This window comes from Dermochelys coriacea, chromosome 13, assembly GCF_009764565.3.
Source record: "Dermochelys coriacea isolate rDerCor1 chromosome 13, rDerCor1.pri.v4, whole genome shotgun sequence".
Classification (NCBI taxonomy): Eukaryota; Metazoa; Chordata; order Testudines; family Dermochelyidae; genus Dermochelys; species Dermochelys coriacea.
The window spans coordinates 1,608,690-1,633,394 of record NC_050080.1 but is presented as its reverse complement, the minus strand read 5'-3'; the positions used below and the strand labels follow the sequence as shown (position 1 = coordinate 1,633,394).

The 24,705-nt window shown below is 49.1% G+C and overlaps 1 protein-coding gene across 1 annotated transcript; it reads left to right on the top strand.

The window, feature by feature from the left end:
• Positions 1-1,331: 1,331 nt before the first annotated feature.
• KIAA1755 (KIAA1755 ortholog) lies at positions 1,332-24,367 on the top strand. Its single transcript, XM_038369332.2, has 14 exons — positions 1,332-1,666; positions 5,885-6,082; positions 7,223-8,621; positions 8,742-8,936; positions 10,098-10,221; positions 12,398-12,491; positions 13,102-13,188; positions 14,887-15,003; positions 15,711-15,809; positions 16,964-17,112; positions 18,515-18,653; positions 19,035-19,154; positions 19,933-20,124; positions 20,665-24,367. The coding sequence occupies exons 1-14, from the start codon at positions 1,664-1,666 to the stop codon at positions 21,718-21,720; spliced, it is 3,972 nt and encodes a 1,323-aa protein (XP_038225260.1). The 5' UTR covers positions 1,332-1,663; the 3' UTR covers positions 21,721-24,367.
• Positions 24,368-24,705: the final 338 nt, after the last annotated feature.

Here is a 24,705-nt window from a genome sequence, read left to right as displayed (position 1 = left end):
GATGAGCCAGTTGTTATGGGTTCAGACTGTGGAATTAGAAAACTGGGACAATTCAGAGACACTTCACAAACGGATCCATACTGAACTTCGATGACAGCCTGATAGTGAAATACTGTAAAGGGTAGGATTGTCGAACTTGAAGGGGGAGATGTGATGGACACTGGGTGACACTAGTCAGCCACTAGGTGACAGTGTGTAAAATATCTTCTGTGAGCTCACCTCCGCTAGCCCTGGGAGAGCAGTGAAGGATCTTATGATGAACACCTCTGGTGTGTACAAGTAAGGTCTGTAGCCAGTCCATCTCTTGTACAGATATACATGACAGACGATTGATAAGACAGACAGGCAGCATGGTCCAATGGAGAGACAATAGGACTGGGATGGGAATCAGGAGACCTGGTCTCTATTCCAGCCACTGACTCACCATGTAATCTAGGGCAAGTCTCTGTGCCTGGATTTCCCCACCAGTAAATGGGGATAATGACACTCACCTTCTTTGTGATCAGTGGCTGGAAAGTGCTAAGAATGGACAGACAGACAGATTTCTCTATAACCCAGCTCATTGCAGAGCTGCAGCAGCATTCTGTATTAGGATTCTGCAGTGGTTTTCTCCTAGTACAGTTTTATGATGTATTTTTCCCAAAAAAACTTTTCTTCTGAAAATGCTCAGTTAGAGACGGAGACCTGGACAATGTGCAGGGCAGAGACAGGGTAGTGTCCTGCCTGTATGCAGGAGTGTCTCCTTTAATTGCCTTGCTTCACTCTTGCTTTCCTTCCCTATCATCTGAGTCACAGCTTGGACAGCCCTGAGCCCGGAAGTGGATTTTGCCACATTACAAAGGAAATGAGTGGCCAGTTAAGCAAAGCTATTTCACACAGGCAGGAGGGGAGATTTCAAGGCACTGGCTGGCACACCCCTTTCAGGAAGAGACAGAGAAAAAAACCACTTCAGAGGGAAATAGAACAGTTAGAAAAACAAGCCTGTGTGGGCGTCTTGTGTTCATCTTGGCAGGCATCATGGGCCAGATTCACCCTGGTGGGAACTGCACTGAATTCTACGGGCATGCACCAAGGATGGATTTGGCCACTTGGTTCTAAGATGCTTCCCCTGCCAGTTTTGCTCGCACCCCAGTTCTTGTGCTGTGTGGGCATGAGAAAAGCCTGTCTATGTGCACAATGGGAGCTGCTGTTCCTGGGGCCTGGCTTGCTCTGTGAATGTTTTGCAGATGAAGCAGCACAGCCGTGAGCTAGACTGAGTTTAAGACGTCTTTCCCAGACAGCCCCCTCCCTCCTTCCCCCTTTCCACTCCCTCCCCCTCCCCTTCACAAGCAGGGCTTGCTCTTTTATACAAGAGATGAGAGGTGGGTGGCTGGGTGGGAGGGATCCTCTCTGCCTTACTCTGGTCGGGAACGGGATGGAGGTACGGAGGCAGAGGCTGGCCTGACGCAGGCAGAGCCACCTCTGCCCCTTGTCTGGCTTCACTGCAACTTTTCTAGGGCACCTGGATTTAATTGAGGATCCGCCAGAAGAAAAAAGAGCTGCTTGCATGGACTGGAGAGAGTGGCAGGGCAACTAGATGCACTAGGAAAACTTCTAGCATCCAGGGAGAAGGGACAGTTACCTCCTTGCTCCCGCCAGCCTCCCTGCCACTTCCTAGCAAACCATGGTAATGCCTTCTGCTTTTGTACCTTTCTAATGACTTTTCCCACTAGCTTTCCCTGTCTGCTTCTCTCCTCTGTCCTCTGCTGCCAACACAGACCGCACACCTGGCCCTGCAGCAAAGTTCTAGCAGTAGCCTGCTGCTTTAACGCTCTCAGTGCATGGTGGGTGGCGTCCTTTCCAAGGCCCTGTCTTCCTGTGTGCTTTGCGCCACACTGGGCGCGGCTGCCAGCCCCGAAATGCTAACGCTCAGGTGTAACGCTGCTCCTTGCCGAGTGGGAATGGGGGGACAGATTGACGACAGAGCTCACTTCTAAAACCATTTGTGCCTGGGAGAATTCCCTTCTCACGCAGTGACCGTGTCTCCAGCAGACTGAGCAGACGTTTGGCACCAAGTAGAAAGAAGGGTACAAAGATCACTAGCAGCTGTTTGGATGGAAGCGTGTGGGGCTGTAAAACATTGTGGTTTAAACCTCCCTGCACTCCCTTGTTATGGCTGCAGGGAAATAGAGCCAGAAACTGTGTGTTAATAACTTCACTCCTTCTCCCTTTGCTATTCAGGGATGATATTCCTTACTCCGTCGGTCCCTATGCTAGGGCTCTCAAGAGCTGCATTATTGTTAGTGGCACACTGTGCCGCCTTGAGCGGCTGGGATGTGCTGTACAGACCTTGTCTCTTGCCTTCCCTGATGCTTTGACCCACCTTTAAAATTTGGATCCTGTAGTCCTTGCTCAAGCTAAACTCCCCTGATGTAAGAGCTGCAGCAGCGGGAGTGGAATTGTTATTGGCTGCTGGTTAGTGCTCTCAAACCTCTGTGTGAGGGAGAGCGAGTGGTATGCTTGGTGACTTGAGAGTTAAATGAACAACCTTACTGTGCCAAAACTCTATTTATTGTGAAGATCTAACCCTTCCCAGAGATCCAGACAGACAGCTTTATAAAAACAGATGGGGATTTTGGGGAAACATCATTGTCTCCATTTTAACTACACTTTAGGTTATTGAAATGGAAATAACTTATAAAATCTCAGTCTCTTTATGCTCTTAGTGACTTTTGTTTTCTTTTTGCACCTCACTTAAATTGGTCGAAGAAAGTCGACTGGTCAGTTCCCTTTGGTTCCTAATCACTCCCTAGTTAGTGTCCCTTTTTGCCTCGCATTTGCACGCGGCTGCTGCTCTCTATTCACAGTCAAATCAGTCTCATTTACTGATGGGAGGTTTTTTGGTAACATTTCATTAAGTCGTTTTGTCATCTTAGGTCAAATCATCCCTGGTGGAATTGACCTTGGTGGGATTACACCAAGAATAAAGTTGGGTCATTAGGATTTGTAAAATCCCACTCTCCTCTTCTCTCTCTCTCTCTGTCTCTACATGGGGGCCCCAAATTCAGTTGACAATTTTCTTTAACTCTGGTTTAAGAGGGCCCTGCTGCTTTACAAATTACAGCATTAATCTGAACCCTGGTTCATTGGGGGATTGGGGAGGGGATTTGGACTTCTTCATCTCTGTTTATTACAACAACAGGACACCCAGTGAATTCAGTACCTCACCAGCTGGTGGGAGGTGGCTAAATTACCGAGCTCTCCTTTGAGATTTGGGAGTAACAGCACCAGCTGCTCCGTTCACTGTCCCAGTCAACAGACCAAGGAAGGGCATGAGAACCAGCAGACAGGGGTTTGAAGTGTCCTGGTACCCAGACAGCAGGACAGAACGGAGAGATGAAGCTGACTTGTAAGACAGTCTACAAAAGAGTAGGATCCCCATGCCCCAAAGCCACCCAACTAGACCCCTTGCGACAAATCTGACTGGGGGAGAAAACCCAGTATTGTGCAAGTGTCTGTTTGCAGGAGACGCCAGATCTCAGCGGAGGTGAGGGGGCCAGCACTGTATGGGCTCACATGGACATAGCTCCTTGCCTCCCCCATCCTCTCTAGAGGAGGTCCCTGCAGGTCAGGGCAGAAGCAGATTGACACAAGCTTGCTTCGCAGCCCTGCACCATGCTGTGCGGCCTTAGCGTAGTAGATGCTTACTGCATTGACGGAAGGAGTTTTTCCACAGCTGTAGGGACTCCACCTCCCCACATTGCGGTAGCCAGGCTGACAGAATAATTTGTCCATCGAGCAAGCCACGTGTACACCAGGGCGAGCTTGGCTTGACCACGGTGCTTAGAGGGTGTGAATTTTTCACACCCCTGAACACCACAACTATGTTGAACTTATTTTTACAGGCCTAAGGCTGGCAAGTCTGACACAGCCTTCACTTTAAAATGGTAAACAGAGAGCTCTGCAACCAGGCTGAAATCTGCCTCACTGAGAAGTGAGAATTTAATGGCAGGGTGTGTCTATCTGGGGACACTCAGGAAAGCTCCTCAGAATTAGCTAAAAGGTGTGCCGTTAAAGTGCATTAGCTAAAACCCATTAAACCTAATTAAGCTAAGCTGAACAAAGGCAACTTTACTTCTGAAGCAGCATATCCACACAGGGGTTTAATGTGCTTTAACTAGTGCACTCTAAATTCACACCTTGGGATGATTCCACTTAACTTCCCCCAGTGTCCCCATGTCGACATGTGTGTGACAGTCTCACCCCTTCAGTCCCCGTGTGACAGCTACAGACCCTGCGGGGCAAGTGGCTGGGCTCGTTCAAGTACCAGAAAGCCATTGCTGATACAGCTCTTGGCTGGATCAATGGGTGGTTGCTAACTAAAGCTCCTCTCGGCTTGACAGTGTGCTCAGAGCTTTGGAATTCCTTCATATCAAGTAGAGTTAAATTTGGAGACTGACCTTCCTACCAGGTCAAGAAGCTCAGATCTGTAGCAGGTCAAGCTTGACAGCAGGAGATAAACACACTCTCTGTGTTATCTAGGGATTGAACAGAGACAGATCAGGAGATTTTACAGATCTATAAAAACTCAACACATCCTAGTTAAAGTGTACATTGGGGTTAATTCTTCCACCAGCTTCCATCAGCCCAGATTTTGCAGAAACATTGGCTTGCATGCTCAGAAACCTCCATTTGTGTGTGTCTATGGGCCTCTGTATATGCAAATCCAGTCAAATCTTTATTTGTCCACCTGTCCACTTCCTTCACAAATACTAGCGCTGGGAGTGCTATCTCAGGCTATTATAGCTGCATTAGTATTTACTCTCCATGAATGGCTTGAAAGCCCATCCTAAAGGCTTGAAAAGCCAATGTCTGTCCCTACTAGTTATGTGGTTTTTCTATTTGACAACAATTTTTATTTCCCCCCATCCCATTACAGCTGAAATTTAACATGAACTCATCATGATTGCTTCCCTTTGTGCACCAGTTATGTCGGTCAGATTAGCACAGCCTGGGAAAGAGGGTTTGTTTAATTAACTGCTTCTGCAGAGTCAGGTCAGCAAATTGGAAATATCATTGAATGGGCCTTACACAAATGGTAGCTCTTGTTTTAGTCTGGCAGGTTTTGTTTTGCAAGGAATGGGGCTGTAGAATATGTAGGATATTTCCTAACAGATTCTCCAGTGATTGGTTGGGAATCAGTGAAATGTAGGGATGAGGCTGAACCAGAGCGATCAAGGTGCCTGGCCTCATGCATTGTCAGCCCTCCACGCAATTGTATTTCTAAAACACCTGCCAGTGTCTGGGAAAGAGCTTAGCTCTGAACAGCTCTGAACTAGGAGGAAGTTGGGACCGGATCTAATCTCCCTATAATGGGCTGAGAGATCACCAGGTGTGAATACTCCTGAATCTGAGGAGTTTAGAATTTGGAGCCTGCACTTGGAAACTCAGGCCCACCACAAATCAAACTAGTATAAACCTAGGCATACTGGTGACCCTTTAAATCAAAAGCCCCTTAACAGGTCTGTTCAAAAGACAGTCCTTGTGTTGCTAGTGGCATCTCCCCAGTTGGCTCAAACCTTTAGACCGTTCCTCATTTCAGCAGTGTCACAACTAATGTACACTGCGTCCCAGAAAAGCACGGTTACTCCCAAGGAAATACGTCTGTTGCACGTGGCTCTGCCAGCCACGCTGGTGTATTTAAATCAGTGTTCTTCCTTTACAGACACTTCCACACTCCCACCAAGCTGGAGGGCCGGTCTGGAGGCTCTGGGAGAAGGCTGGGAAAGCAAGTGATGGATGGGGTATATTAAACTGGGGGAGGTGGGACAGGTCCCCAATGGGGGTGGAAGCTGGCCCATTGCTAGTGTTGATCTGTCTAATGGATGATGCATTTCCCTGGCAGGATCCCAGGTCTCTGGATGCTGCGGTGCAGAATGCCCTGCTAGCCCTCTACCCGCCATTTGAAGTCACAGCCCCAACTGTCCTCAGCCAGCTCTTCCGCCTGCTAGACAGCAACTACCATGGTGACGGGTGGTGCTGCCTCCTTGATTTCCTGATTCCTGCCAAGCGCCTCTTTGAGCATGTGCGGCAGGCGGCCTGTGTGAGTCCATGGATAACAACTCCAGCCTCCACCTCCCCCAAGCTTCCCCAGAGCCCGGCTCTCAGCCCCAGGCCTGCCGTGGGTGCGTGGGGCAGGCAGGCTGCCCCCACTGAAGCAAACTGAGGAGAGGCTGAGGGAGCTGGGATTGTTTAGTCTGCAGAAGAGAAGAATGAGGGGGGATTTGATAGCTGCTTTCAACTACCTGAAAGGGGGTTTCAAAGAGGATGGCTCTAGACTGTTCTCAATGGTAGCAGATGACAGAACGAGGAGTAATGGTCTCAAGTTGCAATGGGGGAGGTTTAGATTGGATATTAGGAAAAACTTTTTCACTAAGAGGGTGGTGAAACACTGGAATGCGTTACCTAGGGAGGTGGTAGAATCTCCTTCCTTAGAGGTTTTTAAGATCAGGCTCGACAAAGCCCTGGCTGGGATGATTTAACTGGGACTTGGTCCTGCTTTGAGCAGGGGGTTGGACTAGATGACCTTCTGGGGTCCCTTCCAACCCTGATATTCTATGATTCTATGATTCTATGATTCTAAGCTTTCCGTGTAGATGCTAAAAGCTGTGTGATCCCACCTAGGGGCAATGCAGTCTGGCAGTGAAGCAAGGAACAGAACAGGACGCCTGGATTCTCTCTGTGGGGCAGCAAATCACCTTATCGGGGTCTCATTTTCTCATCTATAAAATGGGATGGTGACACTTCCCCAAGCCCCTCAGGTTGCTGGGTTTATTAATCATTGTGAGGCATCTTGTGGCACTGCAGACTTGGTCTGTACATCATTATCCCCACCCCAAACGGGAATAATGGCTTGGCCCAGCCGCACACCGGGACTGGGACAAATTGTCCAGTACGGGTTGCAAGGTTCTCGCATACAGTGGAACAAAGGCCATATAATCCTAATAATCCTGAGCTCTTACACAGCTCTTATCAAAGCACTTTACAAAGGAGAACAGGCTCATTATCCCCACTTTACAGATAGGGAAACTGAGGCCAGGGGAGGGGAGTGGCTTGCCCAAGATCACCTGGCAAGCCTGTGGGAGAGCCGTCTCCTGAGTCCCTGTCCGGCACTCCATCCACTAGGCCACAATAAGCTGGTCAGATACCATTTCATTAACATAGTGGTTTTTTCTTCTCTTAGGCACCTTACTTTAAGTGCATCTTTCTCCATGAAGGCTGGCCCTTGTGTCTTCACGAGAAAGTGGTCATTCACCTTGCACCACTCAACCCCCTCTTACTACGCCCAGGAGACTTCTACCTCCAAGCAGAGCCCTGCGGAGAGCAATCTGCCTGCATCACTGTAAAGTGCCTCTCTCAGGACTTGCGCACTGTGGAAGAAAGAACAGTTCCTGAATCCTCCTATACGCTGCTATTCACCAAGGAGTGGCTGGAGGAAATCAACCGAGACCTGGAGAGAGCACCTCTGCACACGTGCCTGGTAGCCACAGAAAAGGGAATTGCCCCTGTGCCTTGGAGTAAGATAGCCACGCCAGAATTCATCAGCAAACCCAAAGCAGCACCAAGTCCCACCCAGGTCGGAGTGTCCCTTCCAGCACATGCACTGGACCTGGGCAGCTCTAAAGGGATTGTAGAGCCAGCATCACAGAGCTGCACAATGTCTTTTTGCATGACTGATGCTCAGGTGCCACATGGTAGCAGCATGGGTAATGTCCAAGACGGCAAAGATGTTCCCTGGAGGGCCAGCCAGGGCAAGTATCCAGGACTCATTAAGGTGGATCAAGCAGGATCGTGGAAGAAGCCCAGTGTGTTTGTTGTGCCAAGCCTGTGCGATATCATCAGCCAGGATCTGGATGGTGACTACGTTGACCTGCTGGAGTTTTCTGAAGAAATGAAGCTGGATCTTCTGGCCAAGTCAGAACCATCTGCTGAGCAACCTAGACCTTCTAGAGAAATAAAGGTGCCGTCAGAGCGTAAATCACGTCTTCCAAGGGTGAACAGAGAGTCAGAAGCAGAAAAATGGACCTGTGGGAAAGGGCAGAGCTCAGAGGAGGGTCCCTGCACACCGTGTCTGAGGAGAAAACTGAACAGAGACCCAAAATTCCACGGGCCGAGGTGTCGATACCGTGAGTCCTACGTGGCCGCCCTTCAGAACCCTGTGAGCTTTGGCTCTGGGCTGATGGCAGCCATATTGGAGGAGTCTGATGTGCCCAAACCGGAGTTCCCTTCAGCAAGCCCAGCTCCAGAGAGTCCAGCTCACCCCAGACAGAGGCCAGGCCAGGCAGCCGCTCCCAGACTCCTCTCTGGCTGTCTTCAGAAGGTAGCGACTCAGGAAACGAAAGCCGAGGAGGTGACAAAACAGGGATACTTAAAGCTTCTCAAGTCTCCTGCTGGTGCAATGAGAAACCTCCCTCGGTCACAGTCTCCCCCTGCCAGCCATAAATTCTCCTTCTTCAAAGGCCAACGACAACCAGCATCCCCAGGGGACAGTTTGTCTGGTACCAGCCAATATGAAGGGCCTCGGAAAAGGATGTCGGCTATTTACTCTCCCAGGATGAACAGAGCTAAGCTGGCTGGGAAAGGTAATAGCCAATAAAGGGTTGTACAATACTGGTATAAAGCAATCATGGTAGTAAGTTGTGCAGCTTTGCCTCCTTTCAACTAAAAAGTCTGCCACATCTTTGATTTGTTTTCCTGGCCAGGTACCGATCAGATGGATGCGTCTCTCTTCGACATCAACTCTCTCCAAGACACCAACTGTAAGAATGGTCTTTGTGCCGCAACCCTGAGCTCTCCTGCCCAGGAACCGCTGTCTGCAGAGTCCAGCCCTCAACGGCCACCCCAATGGCAGGATCTCTGCGTTGAGCTCTTGCACTCGGGCATAGCTTGTTTGCCAGGTACTGAACTCAGTGATAGGATCATGATTAGACCTACTCACATTTCTTCATTCAAAATGTTTTTTTCAATGAAAGCTTTTGTGGTCAAAATGAAAATTTCTGCAGGGAATGTCCAATGGCCTATGTTTTTTAGGGGGTTTGTTGCAAAATGAAAAGCATCAAAATGGCACAAATTTCAGCTGTTCATTTCAATAAAACTAAAATTATTTGCCGGGTCAGCTGAAATTTTTTTTGAAGTGGCTGAGAACTAATTTTTAACTGAATATTTGGAGGGGGAGAGTGTGTGTGGGGGGATTTACAATGAAAACCTGAACATTTTTGACAGAAATAAAAAATGCTGTAGGGAAAACCCAGACTTTTCCCAACCAGTTCTTTTCTTCTTAAGGCACAGCACAGCCATTAACTTACGAGTACGCACAGCCCCCCCAGGAAGGCAGGGAAACATTCTCCCCTGAGTTCTCCTGTGAACTCTGAGACACAGATGAAAGCCCCCCAGAGCCAGAATTAGAGATCCCGACACTGCACTCATTCCTCCAGACTCCAGACCCTCTGACAAGAGCCTCCACCCCAGTTACTCAGAGCAGGTGGGAACCTGAGGCGTTAGCAGTCATCAAGGAGAAAGTGAGGTCATGCGGGAGTTTAGGCCAATAGTATTTGCTGTAGCTGTTCCATGAAGTCCCCCAGGAGACATACTGGAGGTGCTATACCATGCAAGCAGCAGTCCCTAAGGGCTTTCAGGGAAGCCATGCGGCCATGGGACAGAGCAGTTCAAGGGAGCATGCAGTGGATGACATTTGGATTGTCTGTGGTCTCCCACTCCACAGCAAACATAACATTGCCCAGTCTCCTGATACTTGGTGTTTTCCTTGAAGCCTCAATTCCTGGAATCATGGAATAGGTTGAAATGCTGCTTTTTTTTTTCTTTGTTTTGTTTTTAAGAAAAAGCATGTCTCTAGCCTTCATGGTTGCAGAGAGAAAACAGCTTGAAAATGTGACTCTTAAAGGCTCAAAAAGAGAAGACAAATAAAAGAGCCCAATCTTTGTTTTTTGAACAATCTCATCATTTTTAAGTCAATCTGATGTCTTTGGGGGTCTCCTGAACACAGGGGCTTGGCAATACTGTGAACTGGTAACGCAATGTTTGATTTTTCCTGGCTGCAGGGAGCACAGATAAGCTTGGCAGGGCCCTGATCCAGGTGACCACAAGCAGCAGAGCATGGGAAGCCACCTGGTGCTCCACCAGAGAGGTAGCCCAGCTCCTCCTTTACCTCTGCTCCATCCCCAGGTAAGGGGAGAACACAGCACCCTTCCCACAACATCCATGTTATAGCATGACCCTAGCAGAGCACCTCCATGCAGCATTGCCCGGTGCAGCAGCCACTCAGCCTCAGTTTCCCAGCAGTCTTCCACTGCTCTGCCCAGCCTCCAACACCTTCTGGGTTGCAGCAGGTCTCTTACAGTTCTACCCCTTGCAGGGCACTCCAATTCCAAAACAAGGAGGAAACAACATGAATTTAAATTCTTCCTTTTCCTCGGGAAGATCTGCTAGGCCCGGGGCCCTGACCAGCCTTCTCCAACCTCGGCTCTCTCTCTGCCTGCTCCCTGCAACTGAGCAGGGCTCTGCCTTTTTCCCTGGAAGCCAGACTTCTGTTCCAAGTATCTCAGTTTGGCTGACTAGGCCTCCAGCAGCCCATTAACTCCTTCCTGCCATATATGGAGGCTTGCATACCCCATTCCAATTCCTTTCAGGCAGCAGCATAGTCGAGGGTAAACACGGGTTAATGGAATTTGGGGAATATGGAGTTTAGGGGGACGGGTTCTGCCTGGGAGCTGGACATCTATACTCTCTCCTTTGCCTGCTTTGTGTCCCCATCCTGCTGCCTGGCAAAAGGGAGTCAGATGGCTCTAGGCTGCTGGCAACTCTCCGGGAGCCCAGTCAATTATTGTGAAAGGCATTATTTCTGGAACTGCTCACTGTGGTGGTTTGGGGCTTTTAACCCTCTGTGTGTAGCTGCATGGATTCCACCCGCCACGTGCTGGAATGTGTTCCACTGTCCCCTACTGGAGCACGTTGGACATTGCATTGGTAGTTCAGACGTTCTTTCCACCCATCCTTCAAAATCCTATGGCAGCTGTTCGATGTGAAGATAAATAGGATGTCTGATGTTGGGGGTGTGCAGGCATTTCTGAGGGGAGCAGGCAGAGAAGGAGCAGAGGTGGGGCTCTTGCCATGGGGGAGAAGGCTGGCCAGGGCCAAAAGCCCAGAAGATCTTCCGGAGGAAAGGGAACAGTTTATGTTCATGTCCCAGGGTTTCAGCCTGAGAGACAATCCCAGGAAGAGTCACTGAAATATGTAACTAATTCAGAGGATAATGTACACACTACGTGCCTCTTTGTCAATGTCATTAGCCATTGTGCATGAGAGTGAAGTAATCAAGGCTAGAAACCAGGGCCAGCCATAGGCAAGGCCACCTACTCTTCACAGAAGAGAAAATTAGAGTTCTACAGTCCACTGAAACCTTGACTTAACTGGTAAATCAGGCTCTGCTTCTGGGGTCTTCGGATTGCTTCAGTCCTTCCCTGTTTGCGAGAAAAACATGCATACCCCCACCACTCCCAAAGCCACCTACGCTACTGATGGTAGAATAACCCCTAGAGGGGTAGGTGTGAAGTGATGAACTGTTCACTGTCTCCATGCAGGAGAAGGCCTGGGGTAATCCAAGCCATGTATTCAAGGGTTCAGTACCATTAAATCCAGCAGGTATCTCCCTCAGCTTTGGTCTGGAATGAAGAAGGGTAGGGAGATGGGCCACAGCACCTCCTGTTGGTTGGTTTAAAGTAGTGCTGCAGCTTTGAAGAAATCACGTTACCTTTTGGCCTCAGTCTGGGCTCTCACACGGGTGCTGACTTATTGCATGGCTGGGAGGGCGAGGACAGAGGTGCCAACTTGAAGTGTGGAGGAGAAGGAAGTGGGACAGAAGCTCTCAGGGGAAAAGAGGCCCTTAGAGTTTCCCTCACCAGACATCAGCAGGCGCACGTCCGCACTGAGGCCGGAAGTGACAAACGAGCTCCCAGCCTGGCAGACAGACTCATGCCAGCGGGCTCAAGTGAGCGCAGTAAAACCAGAAATACAGAGGTTCCGGTGTGGGCTGAAGCTCAGGCTCTGATGGCTCTGAGATGGGCTGAGCGCCCAGGCTGCTGCCTCCACTGCCCGCATTGCTATTGTTGGTGCTCTAGCGCGAGCTCTGCTAGCACGAGTCTGTCTGCCCGAGCTGGAAGATTCAATCCCCACTGCAGTGCAAGCACACAGACCCCAGGACGGTGCCTTCAGAAAAGGGGGGGCATTTCCTCTCCAGCGCGGATGGGGAAACCCCAAATCAGCTGCTGAGGGTCTGCCACTCTTAATTAATGCCGTTTTCTTCCTCCAGTCAGAGCTCACTGTGGTTTATTTCGTTCTCTAGGAGGGAAGCAAGGGACAGAGGGCTGACCATTGTGGTGGATGCCAGGAGACTGCCTCCCTCCCCGATCCTGCACACAGCATTCAGATCAGTCCAGGTACACGCTGGTCTCTGTTCAGTAGTGAGCTTAGAGGGATAAGGGGGCCCAGGTAAGCACAGTCGGCACACAGGCTTGGGTGTGCGAGATCTTCTGTCCTGCTAATCAGTAAAGCTCGGCAGTGTTGTCCCTAAAGCACCTCTTGAATTTCCTCTGGAGCGTATTGCGTTGGGTGAAGACCTGTGAGCAGGTCCCTGCTGGCCTAGAGCTGATCCTTTGACAGTCCCTTTGTTTACAATGCTCTGAGGCCAAGATTTTGATCTCATCCACACTCTTTGCCCTAAGCATCCCCAAGATCATTTATTCAGGCAGGTCTCAGTTGCCCTCTGTTGGAGTGGAATATATTTATCTAGGAAACACTGCGTAGCCCCTGCTCTCCCTGGGACACCTGCCCAAGCTCCTCCTCCACAGTCCCAGTTACCGATCTCCCGGGGACCGTCAGTGCATCTGGCCCCAGCCGTCTGCGAGATCAATGCTGTGCTGCTACACTCTAGCACTTTCCTGGTTGTGGGGTCTCAAAGTTGCCACGACAATTCTCATTGCATGCAGAGTAAGCAGAGGATGTCCTGCGTATTGCAAGGAGTGACATTTACTCTGCCCTCCCCTGCAGAGATCTTCACCTGCCTCCATCCATGGTGTGTTGCTGTTGGCAGAGAAGGAGGTGGCTGCACACCTGGAGAAGTTACCTGGAATGCAGGTGAGGGCTGGAGCAGCGTCTTCTGCAGCTGCTCCCTGGCCTCGTCTCTATACTATTTGCACCTTCTCCTGCAAGGTATTGATGGATGGTCCCTTTCTTTCCTCCCTCGTCTCTGCAAACAGGGGGATGGAGCTGGACTGATGTGCTCCCCCACCTCATCTCCACCTTGGCCTAGCTCACCAGGGCTCCATCTGTGCCAGCAAGAGCAGTGACTAGATGGATTCTCTCTGTCTGTGTGTCTGCCTTGGTCGTGTTGCTAGAGCTCAGGTTCCACTATTCCCATGACATCATCAGTAGAGCCTGCCCATGTGCACAGTCCTCTCCCTAGTTATGAAATACCTGGACCCTGTCTCGGATGAGGAGCAGGGAGAGGTGCCCTTCTCTCTGTCTGTGGGGCCTTTATCCTATTGTTTGTCTCCCAGGCAGGTAATTCTTGCCACCCTCGCATTGTCTGACGGCAGTAATGGACTGCAGTCACCCAGGGGAAGCCGAGTACTTTCCCAATTACTTCCACATGCTGGACACGGGCATTAGCATAATAACTCAGAACTTGAAAGAGTTTATTGTTCTTTTAATGCTGCTCTGTTTAATTAATATAATGTGAAATATTAATGAGTTCGATTACCCAGCTTGGCTGTCCTGGCAGATTTAGTAAAATGCCAGCGTTCTGCTGTGCATTCGAAAACCACAGAGCCTCAGGGAGCTCCAGCTAGAGATAGTGACTTCTTCTGAGCCAGCGCTGGGGTCAGGGTCTCGGGAAGCAACCAGAACTGCTAAAATGCCAGGGCCAACACCTTTTCTTACCAGGCCCCATGCAAAGCCTGTTGAAGCCGCTTCAATGGGCTTTGGGTCGAGTCCCCAGTGGGCAACACCCTGAGGTCTGTACTCAGCGGGCGTTTGCCTGAATAAAGACTGAGTGTAAGAAACCGCAGCTGCACACAGACCCCAAGGTCTTGCATGCGGATGAAACAAGCCCCTCTACCTCTTGAGCCAACAGAGGAACTGACTCATTTGCTGTCAGTAACTAGCAGGCAGTTCTGCTCGCTAGAGGGAGACACAGCTGCACGCACTGAGCCAGCATATTGCATGTGGGATTCAGGATTTACAGCATAGCCAGGCAGGAGCGGACAGCTGGGAATCTCAACCAGCAGCCTCTCCTTCTGACTCTTCCAGCCACATTTTGCAGATTCAGGCAGCAGGGATCATTTGGAGAAGGAGAGAGGGATTTTCATGAACAAAGGCTTCAGGATCCCCTTGGGGAAGCCTTGCCAAACCAAACTCTTACCCATCACTCTCACATGCAGTGGTGAGCTGGAGCCGCTTCGCGCGAACCGGTTGTTAAATTTTGAAGCCGGTTTAGAACCGGTTGTTAAAGGGGTGGGGAAGCTCAGGCAGGACGGAGAGGATGTGGCCCGTGGGACCGTCCTGTCCATCCCGCCTGAGCTCTCGGCTGGGGAGGCTCCGATGTGAATTTTTACTGACCCGGCGGCACTCCGAGCCTTCAGCAGCACTTCGGCAGCGCGTCCTTCACTCGCTCCAGGTCTTCGGTGGCATTTCGGCAGCAGGTCCTTCAGTGCCGCCGAAGACTCGGAGCGAGTGAAGGAACCGGTTCTTGAGCTTCTGGCAGCTCATCACTGCTTACATGCCCCTGTAAGAGCTCACCATAATATTTACAAGCGGTGTCCCTCCCTCCTGCAGGTGGAGGTGCTGACTTCCCTCAGAGCTCTGGGCCGATATGTCGACAGCACCCAGCTGACGCCAGACTTGGATGGTACTTTCCCTTACAGCCACGGCGAGTGGGTTCAGTTCTTCCAGGTGTCTATTATCATGGCCTATAGCTTTCTCCTTGTGTTTGCTGCAGCCCTTGTCCCTCAGCAAGGGACTTGATTCTCATGGGGCATAAAACTGAAAGTGAAGATCACTGGCAAATCTCTGGTACCTTGGTAATGCAGGAAGACAATGTACAAGAATGCACAGGCTACTGGTACTGCAATAACAGCATAACACCCGACTGCGGGGAGAGTGAATTTGGTTGCAGGTTATGCCAACTGGTTGCAGCACAATAAGTACATCCATGTTTCAATGTATCACAAAAATTGTTTGTGTGTGTGTGTGTGTGTGTGTGTGTGTGTGTGTGTGTGAGAGAGAGAGAGAGAATTCCCATGGGATGCCCTGAAGCAAGCAGCGGTTTTCACGTGTATTACACACAAGTTCAAAAAATGAACAAGAAGGCCCAGAACTTTAGCTAAATATCAATAGCTACCTCAGTTCTGCTTAGAAATTTATTATCTACGATGTCTCTCTGCAATTAACCTTCCCACCCTGCTTATTGGCTGCACTGCTATTCATCCATATTTCCACCTGATTGTTTCCCTATCAGCCATTAAACTACTGTCCAGCTGTTTATACATCCATCCAGTCTAAACCTTTTCCCCTTCTCTACCCTAAGCCTATTTTGCCATCCATCCACCAGCCTTCCTGGCCCAGGACAGGCCAACCCACTTGTGTTTCCTTCCCTGCAGAAGCTGCATCCCTTTGTGGCTGATCTCAAGCAAGCCTCCAAGCTACTGCAGAGCTCCATCCAGGAACTGGAGAAGGGCAACTTCCCAGAGGATATGCAGGTAACAGCCATGGTGCCGAGTTCCAAATAGGACAGCCTGCAACCAGCTCTGGGTGCAGTTATCCCCCCAAACATCAGTATATGCACTGTGCTGCCATGGCACAGAGGCCCATCATCTCCTGCTACCCAATGGCAATCCAGCCCTGGGCAATTCCTGCCTACTGGGAGAGCCAGAGGAACTCTCTAGGTGCATTTGATCAAAAGCAGCAGTGAATCTCTCCCCCAGCCTTTGCTTGCTACATAATCAGTATTTAAGAGCACAGAGGCAATTATTATATTGCAAAACAATTTTTAAGCCAGACTTGTGCTGTTCTGCTGGCACAGCCCACAAGCTGCGTCAGGCCAGGCTGTGTCACTGCTCGGACAGGAGACCTGCAAGGAACTGCATGCAGCAGTCACAGTGAATCTGTACTGGAACTGGAGACCTGGAAAGGTGTGATGCTCTGTTCTGCTGAAGATGCTGTTTATTGGCTAAGACTTAACACCAATACCCTGATTACTTGTGGTCACTGCAGATTCCCTGGGAAGGTCTGCAAGAGGAGGAGCGTCAACTCTAGTGCCCTGTCAAATTCCAGTCCATATCATTCCCAAGTGTCTGCCTGAAGCCCCTATTTAGGTCCCATTGGACACAGACAGCTGCCATGTTGCACCCCAAAGGTGGCTGCAGTCAGTGGTGGATGAGGTGATCTCTGCATAGATTTTGTTCCTGTCTCATGCCCAGAATGCACGTTGGGATCCCCTGGCCAAGGGACCACAGAACCGTAGGGTTAGAAGGAACCTCAAGGGTCATCTAGTCTAACCCCCTGCCATGATGCAGGACTTGTGTCTAAACCCTCCAAGACAAACGGCTCCAGCCTCCTTTTGAAACCCTCCAGTGAAGGCGCTTCCACAACTGATCTAGGCAGTCGGTGACTCAGATAGCTCCTCCAGGGCTCTATTTGCAGGACAATGTGTGTTTGCCATGGCACGTGGCATTTAACTCCATTTTGTCCCAGGGTAAAATCAAGTGCCCTTGGCCTTTTCTGACCTCAGGCTCTGTCCCCTCTCTTACCTTCGCCCCTGACCACCGACTTGGTGCTGTTGATTCAGAGGATGATGGGGCAAAGGGCAGGGCAATCCCAGTGACAAGCGTGTGTGTCTCTGATCCTTGGGCAGGAGGCAGCCGAGCGCACGGAGAGATACAGGGAGCTGATGAAGGCAGTGCTCAGCAATGTGCAGCTGGTCAGCTTGCAGAGAGAGGGTGGGGCCACGCTGGCCAGGCTGAGGAAGGAGGCATCCCGGCTTAGCTTCTCACCGGACATCAGGTATGGAGGACTGGAGCCATCCCTGCCCCAGAAGAGGGACACTGTGCACCGAGCTGTCACCCTTCTGGCTTCAGGATGCTTGTGCCTTTGGCATTGGCTGCACTTACAGATCCCCTGCTCCTCTTCCATTCTCTGGGGACAATGCAGCCCATTACCCACCAGCACAGGCTTCTCGCCAGCCCTTCAAGGTGTTCCCCCCACCACCCGCTTCTCCAGGCCTAGCTCTGCCAGCTCCCACTAAGCCTTCAGGCCCAAGCTCCAGAGAGTGGTTCCACCGCCCCTTTCAGCCCAGGTCTGGAAGGTGGCCATGGACTGTTTGCTTGAGCAGGGTGAGGATTTTCTCTCTGGGCTTTGCTGGAGAACGTGTGCACGTGTCACTAGGAAGAAGAGGAGCTCGTGTCCCCTGCAGAGCTCAATTCGATGCAACTATAAACAGATGTCATCCAATGTTACTTCATTTTATTTTCTAGTGTGGCTGCTAGATGGCACTGCTTCCCAATAATATCACATTGATTCCAGTCAGCCGCCCGCCACAAAACCTGCCGGTTTCCTTTTCCCTCAGTTCACTCCACTCTTCCCCCACTCCTTTGCCTGAGCTCCTCTGCCTCGCTTTCGTGCACAAGGTGTGACAGTGTCAGGTGGGGTGGAGGATATTTCCAAGGTGATAGAGAGCAGAGTTAGCAAGCGCCATCCCTCTGGTATCCAGCATCCAACTCCAACCTGCTCAGTGTAACTGGGAGATTGCTGGACATGTGCAATCACCTGACATTACACCTGCAGCTATTCAGGCTCCAAACACCTGGAGAGTAACATGTACCTTGCCCCAGAGCTGGCCAGTCTGTGGGCACAAACTGGTCCCACACAGAGCAATACAATGAGGTTTTCTGGACAGGTACAAATCCAGTGAGTCCCCTGGTGTGTTAATGGGATTGGAAACATTTGCAGCATGGCTCAACTTGTGGCAAAGCATCACCTACAAGTTACAGCCCCTCTGTGACCTCCGCTCTGGCTCCCAAGCTGGCCTATGGTGCGGAGGAACAGAACTGCTGCTCTTCCACTCTGCATATGCCATCCTACAGTGCCACTGTGCTAATAAGCAGAGCAATCTTTGCACATGGTCTTTCTCAGTCCCAAAAGTGTGCATCAGGGTCATAACTAGAACCCAGCTCCAGGGAGCGTACGGACAAAGGCTAGGGCTCCCATGTGCCCATTAAAGGGATTGTGTTGCTCAGAGGACTCCCTCTGTTGGTTTCTTTACCAGGAATCAGAAGGGAAAAATCTGAATTGTGCGTTCAGCTCTAATTCTAGGAGGGGTGGATGGTCTTCTTGCACACCAGCGGCTGATATGTTGTAGGTGAACAGAGACGGGCCAGATATACTTATCACCCTTTTTATTCTTAAGGAACAGCATGGACTCAGCCATGGGCCTCTACAACCAAGTGGAAGAAGAAGTTCACACTTTGGTGACAAAATCCAACAGCTGCCTGGAGCGCCTGGAGTTTCTCCAAAAGATCCAGGAATTTGAGGCAGAATTCAGCAAGGTGAGTGTTCTCCCCAAGACATGCTGCCGGAAAAGACAGCTTGCACCTTGGATACCATGGCAACATTTGCTGAATCTCATTCATCAAATCCAGGACCCAGTCACTATGTGACAGAGCAAAAGATTTCTTTGCTTCAGCTCTGAGTTGAGTGAAGCAAATAAACTTCTCTGCCCATAGTCTGGGCTACTGATACCAAGGGAACATGGAGAACAACAAGATTTTCTTGAAGCCCTGATTTTAATTACTAGGTTACTGGGAAAAATATGTTCACAAACTCTGTGAAATCTGGATGATCCAAGGGAAGGAGGGGAAATTCCCAGGGAAGTGGCAGCTGTTAAATAACTGAGATCTCATGGGAACCCTATTTATTTCTTCTCATAGCTCACTTGCTGGATTGATGAAGGAGATTCTCGCCTCCACGAGCTGAGCACTGAGGAATGGAGCCCAGACAGCCCAGAGAGATCCTACCAGCAGTTTAAGGAATTCTTTATTCAGGCTACAGTACGTTTGCGGATGCTTTTCTGTAACCTGTGTCCTGGCTATAGCTATATTGTCTGTGTCTGGAACATGGTCCTTGCTAGGGCTCTTTGCCAGATATTCAGAATGAAACACGAAAACCCCAGACTTAGAGCTTCTCACATTTCATTGCAATTTCGTTACAAATGGCCCAATATTGTTACAGATCTGCAGAAAATGCCATTTTTGCTTGTTTGAGCAATAATGGGCCCATCTAAAGGGCGGGTATGATCAACATTTAATTGTCAGGTCAAATTTTTGCAAGGAGGTTCCCACTGTTGCACAGCCCTAGTCCCAAATGTGAGACAATCCTCATACTTCTGGACCATGTATGGGCTCCGACACCTAACACTCCTGCCTCCTCATCCCTCTCCCAGCCTCCAGCTCCGGAGGACAGTCATTCTGTTCCTAGGGGGGGTCCAGTGCTCTGGGGAAGTCCAGGAGAGGGTTCTGTGGAGACTGAGGCTTCTGTTTAATCAACCCAGACAAGAAGCTCCATGCAATGCACTGAATTAAATGATGTCAAAGCATGGGGAGTGTAGAATGAGACCGTCCACTCTTATTTCCTCCCAAGACAGAATGATTCTCTTCTGCTTCCTTGCACACCCAGACATGGTTTGTGCCCAAATGGAGACCATTCCTCTGACTTTGATGCTGAAATCTTCCAGCTGCAGAGCTCCTGGCCCTCAGCAAACAAGGCCCCCAGGATAAAGACAGCCGAGCCTGTTTAGGAATATATAGTTTTCCTTGTATCCTCCTTTAGGCTCACTACAACAATGGACTTGTGTTGTGTAAGGAAGCTGCTGAGTTCCAAGGCTCCATGTTCCCAGAGGCACAAGCCTTCGAGGTAGCCAGAGGTACTGTGCAGGCCAAACTGAGGCATTTCTACACGAACTTGGAGAGGCAGCAGGCTGAGCTGGAAACTCTGCTCAACCTCTGCAGGTTCTATGACAAGGTGATTGTGCTAAGCTAACTGTTCCATATAGTTTCACTGCAGCAAACTGGAACTAGACAACATTGCTCTCAGCCAGGAGATGGGAATCTGTAGGGCAGAGTGTGAAATGTATGAGCAGTGAAATAGTTTGAGACCCCCAGTGCTGATTGCATAGCAAGGAAATGGAGCGCCCCCCCAGCCTCGGCTCTCCCTAGAGGATGTGCTCTCCTGACACTGGTAGAGACAAACTAGTGAAGAAACTCAAGGCTGGTGATTATGATGGAGTTTCTGTAGGACTCCTGAAGGAAATCGGTGTGGAGGGGTTGCAGCAGAACAGGGGATGAGAGATGTTACAGAGGAATAAATAAACAAGTGGGAAATGAGGTTTGGAGAGAGAGAGAAAAGTTCACTAGATGGAGAGCATGGGAAGGATGTTGCAGTTGGCTGAAGGTATAAGAGAAGGTTCTTGCACCAGCAGCAAGCGGGATTCTGGGGGAAGAGAGACAGCAGGTACTAGATGAGCGACAAAGAAAAACAAAAAACTATTGCTCTGTTTTCTAGATAACATTGCTTAACCTTGACTGCAAAATTCACGTGGCTTGTGTGAAGCTTGGAGAGGGACAGCCAGCAAGTCGGGAGGCCCTACAATGCCTAGAGAAATCATTACAGAAGCTATCTGTGGAGTTTTCAGCAGAGAGGTTCCAGGAGATGAAGGTACAAGCCTACACCATGCACAGCTGCAGAGGACTAGAGGTATGGAACAAGGCATGGCAGAAGTGTCAAGAAACGAGGCAGATCCTTGAGGAGATACTGGAAAAATTCAAGGAGGCCCAAAGTGTTGAGCCAGACTGTAGCGGGGAGGAAGATTCTTTCAGCTCAGCTGCTACTAAATCAGGCCCCAAAGTCCAAGGTAAAGTTTCTCATGTTTGCAAAGCAGCTTCCAACCCTGCCCAAGCATCAGCAGAAAGCAAGACACAAGTTCAAGAATCAGGATGCAGAGCAAGGAGTGAGAAAGAATTAAAACCACATCTGTCCACAGACTCTGACCTAGACATAGATCCCAGGGACCCCAGGTGTTCTCAGCAGGAATCCTTGGACTGCAAGGCTGTTCAGGAGGGCAGATGTACTTATCAAGGCTTGATAGCAGCTGAAGAGTCTCCCCTGAGTGCTGCATGTGGAGCTGATCTTGAACAGAGAGGAGCCCTGGCTCAGAATCCCAGCAAGGAGGCTTTAGAAAGCCTCCAAGTGGCACCCTCTCAGAAGCCACCTCTGACTCTTCCGTCCCAAGCCTGCTGCCCAGACAGTGGCCAGTTTCCTCAGGACAGTGCGAGCGAGTCCCTGGGTGATCCACCTTGCTCAGCCCCCAGCACAGGTGCTCAGCAGCACTGGGGTAAGGTGCCGGAAGCAGCCCAATACTTCCAGATATCCAGGCACGGCAGCTTTTCGTCTGAAGATACAGAGGCACAGAACTCGGCCCAAGACCCTTCAACAACCAGTCTCCTTTTGCCCATGGAACTCGTGAGTCCTAGACTGCCAGGGCCTTTGGGAAAGCCCCTGGGAATCATATATCTGGAAAACCACCACACAAATAGCCATTCAAAAACAAATGCCGAGTAAAACCAGCTCTTTCGAAACTAAGTTGGCTTTGTCTTTCCAGTCCTGGCAACTTTGGCCATGGAGTGGATGTGCTGTCTAGTGGTTAGAGCACACGACTGGGCATCAGACCTACTGGGCTCTACTCCTTACCCTGCCATTGAATCATTTATTGGCCTTAGGCAGGTTACTTCACTCCTCTGTGCCTAACTTCTACCCATCTGCAAAATGGGGATAACAATACTTACCTACCTCATGGGGGGTTGTGAGGCTCAGTTAATAATCATGAAGTGCTTTGTGGTCCTCCTATGAAAGGCATCCAGCTGGGTAAGTGAAGGGTACTGGTCGAGTTAACAATAATGTTCTCCTGGTATTATTCACACTCAGTAACTACAGAAGAAAAACCTAGGGTAAATGGAGACACTTTGGTCACTTCTCTTCTAGCAACGCAAGTATTCCCTCAGGCATACCAGTCATCCCCTGATCCTCTGCAGGAGCAAACTGCTGCACTGATCATGCATCTCACTATAGGATGTTCCTCACTGCTGAATCTTCCCCTGTCCAGAGCTGCCAGGCCTCGATGTGTAAATTGTTACCACAACAGAGTTATCACCAAATCCCTCCTTCCTCCTCCCAACTCCCCTGTCTTCCCAGTGGAATTTCCCTCCTGCCCACATGTTATTACTGTCTCCTTTTCCTCCTCATCTATGGGGCTACTGCAGCTTGTTTTGCAATATTTTGTCCCTGTTAAAACAAGGCTAATTTTATTAACAATAATAAACCCCAAATGCAGAGCTCTCAGTGTAGAGCAGTGCAGAGGAAACTACATTCCAGCCTGCAGTCAGACAGCGCCCAGAGTATGTTCCAACTACGAACAGAAATTCTTCTCGGGTGCTACTACTCCTGCAGGAGAAGCTAGAGGAATAAATTCAAGGTGAGCACCAAAATCCAGTCCTGATTCATCTTCTCCTAGCAGCTGTGCTCAGTATACTCTAAGTGGGCCAAAAAAGAAATGTCAGATTCTACTCCTCTGAGGCTGTTCCCATAATCCATCCCCAGCGGACAGCCATTTATTCTCCTTAATCCAACGGTGGAAATTTCAGTTGGCTCCTGGACAGACTTTCAAGCACGTGGGACCCACAGTTGTGTGTACAAAACTCATGCAGGGATGTCCATAACTTGCATGCACTGTTACAGAGACTGCACATGCAGTCTGTAACTCTGGGAGCTCCTGGTGAGTTGCTGGTGTGCTGTGACCACTAGATCCTTTTCAGAGTCCCTGCTTTCCAGGACAGTCCCCCAGGCTGTAGGGATGCTCTTCACTCCCGTCCCGAGACGTATAACGGTGCATTTGACTGTATTAAAACATATTTTATTCAAATGGCCCCAGAATACCAAGTAACCCGGACTGCTCTGTCTGACAGTCCTGTCCTCATCATTTTCTACCACTCAGCGAATCTTTGTGTCATCCGCAAATTTTATCAGCAGTGATTTTATATTTGCTTCCAGGTAACTGATGAAAATGTCAAATAGCATTGGGACCAGCACTGATCCCTGCGGAACCCCACTAGAAATACCCCCATTTGATGGTGATTCCCCATTGACAACTACTTGAGATCTGTCAGTTTGCCAATTTGTAATCCATTTAATGGGCGCTTTATTGATATTGTATAGCACTAATTTTTAATCCGAATGTCATGCAGTACTAAATCAAATTCCTTACAAAAGTCCAAGTATATTACATCCATACAGTTATCTTTAGCAACCAAACTTGTAACCTCATCAAAGAATGAAATCAGGTTTGTTGGACAAGACTTATTTTCTGTAACACTTGCTGCCTGGCATTAATTATATTCCTTTAATTCTTTATTAATTGAATCCTATATCAGATTTTCTATTATTTTGCCCAGGATTGATGTCAGGCTAACTGGCCAGTCATCCTGCTTGCCCTTTTTGAACATTGTGACAAAATTAGCACTCTTCCAGTCTTCTGGAATTTCCCCGATATCCCACGTTTTATTAAAAATGAAAATCAGTGAGACAGAGATAGTCTCAGCCACCTCTTTTCTGACTCTTGTGTGCAAGTTATCCAGGCTGCTGATATAAAAATGTTTATCCCTAGTACATGTTGTGTAACATACTCCTTGGTTACTAATAGACTGGAAAGTACTCCATTCATCATGTGATACAAAAATATCACCCTGCTTCTTTCCAAATACAGAACAGAAATATTTATTGAACATTTATTTCTACCTTTTCTGCACTATTAATTGTTTTACCATTTCCTTCTAGTAATTGGCCTATATCATTGCTAGGATTTCTTTTGTTCCTAATATACTTTAATAAACTCCTTAGTATTGTCCTTAGCTCTCCCAGATGTTGATTTTTCTGTAATATCTTTAGCTTCCTTTATCAATTTTCTATACTTCACAACTTCTAATTTATATCATGAGCTATCCATTCCCGCCCCCACCTGTTATATGTGGCTTTTTTATTTCTAATTGCTGCGTTCACTACTCCACTGGACGAGGAAGGTTTTTAGCCAAATATTTTCTTCCTTGAGGTAGAATCCTGGCTTTTGGGACTCCTAATAAACTCTGCTTAAACAACTCCCTATTTTCATTTGCATTTTTTTATGTAAAATTTTCCTCCTAATCAATTTCTTTCATAGTTTTCCTCAGGTTTGGGACATTGACTGCTTTGAAGCACCAAACCTTTTTATTACTGGTTGGGACTGCCCTCTTTTTTTCCAGATTGAATGTAATCAGGTCATGATCACTAGTCCCTAGGCAACCACCAACTTGCAGTCTAGTGATTAAATCCTCTTTATCAGTCATAATGAGATCCAAAATAACATCACAAACCACCGCAGGCCACATAATTTCATTCAGGGATTCCTGCATCAAGCCCATCATGTCTGGTTGAGCTGGAGCATATACGTTTGGAAACTTAGAGAAACTGCCCTGGTTTCTTAGACCCCGTTTCTTATGGGAGTCAGACGAGCACTGG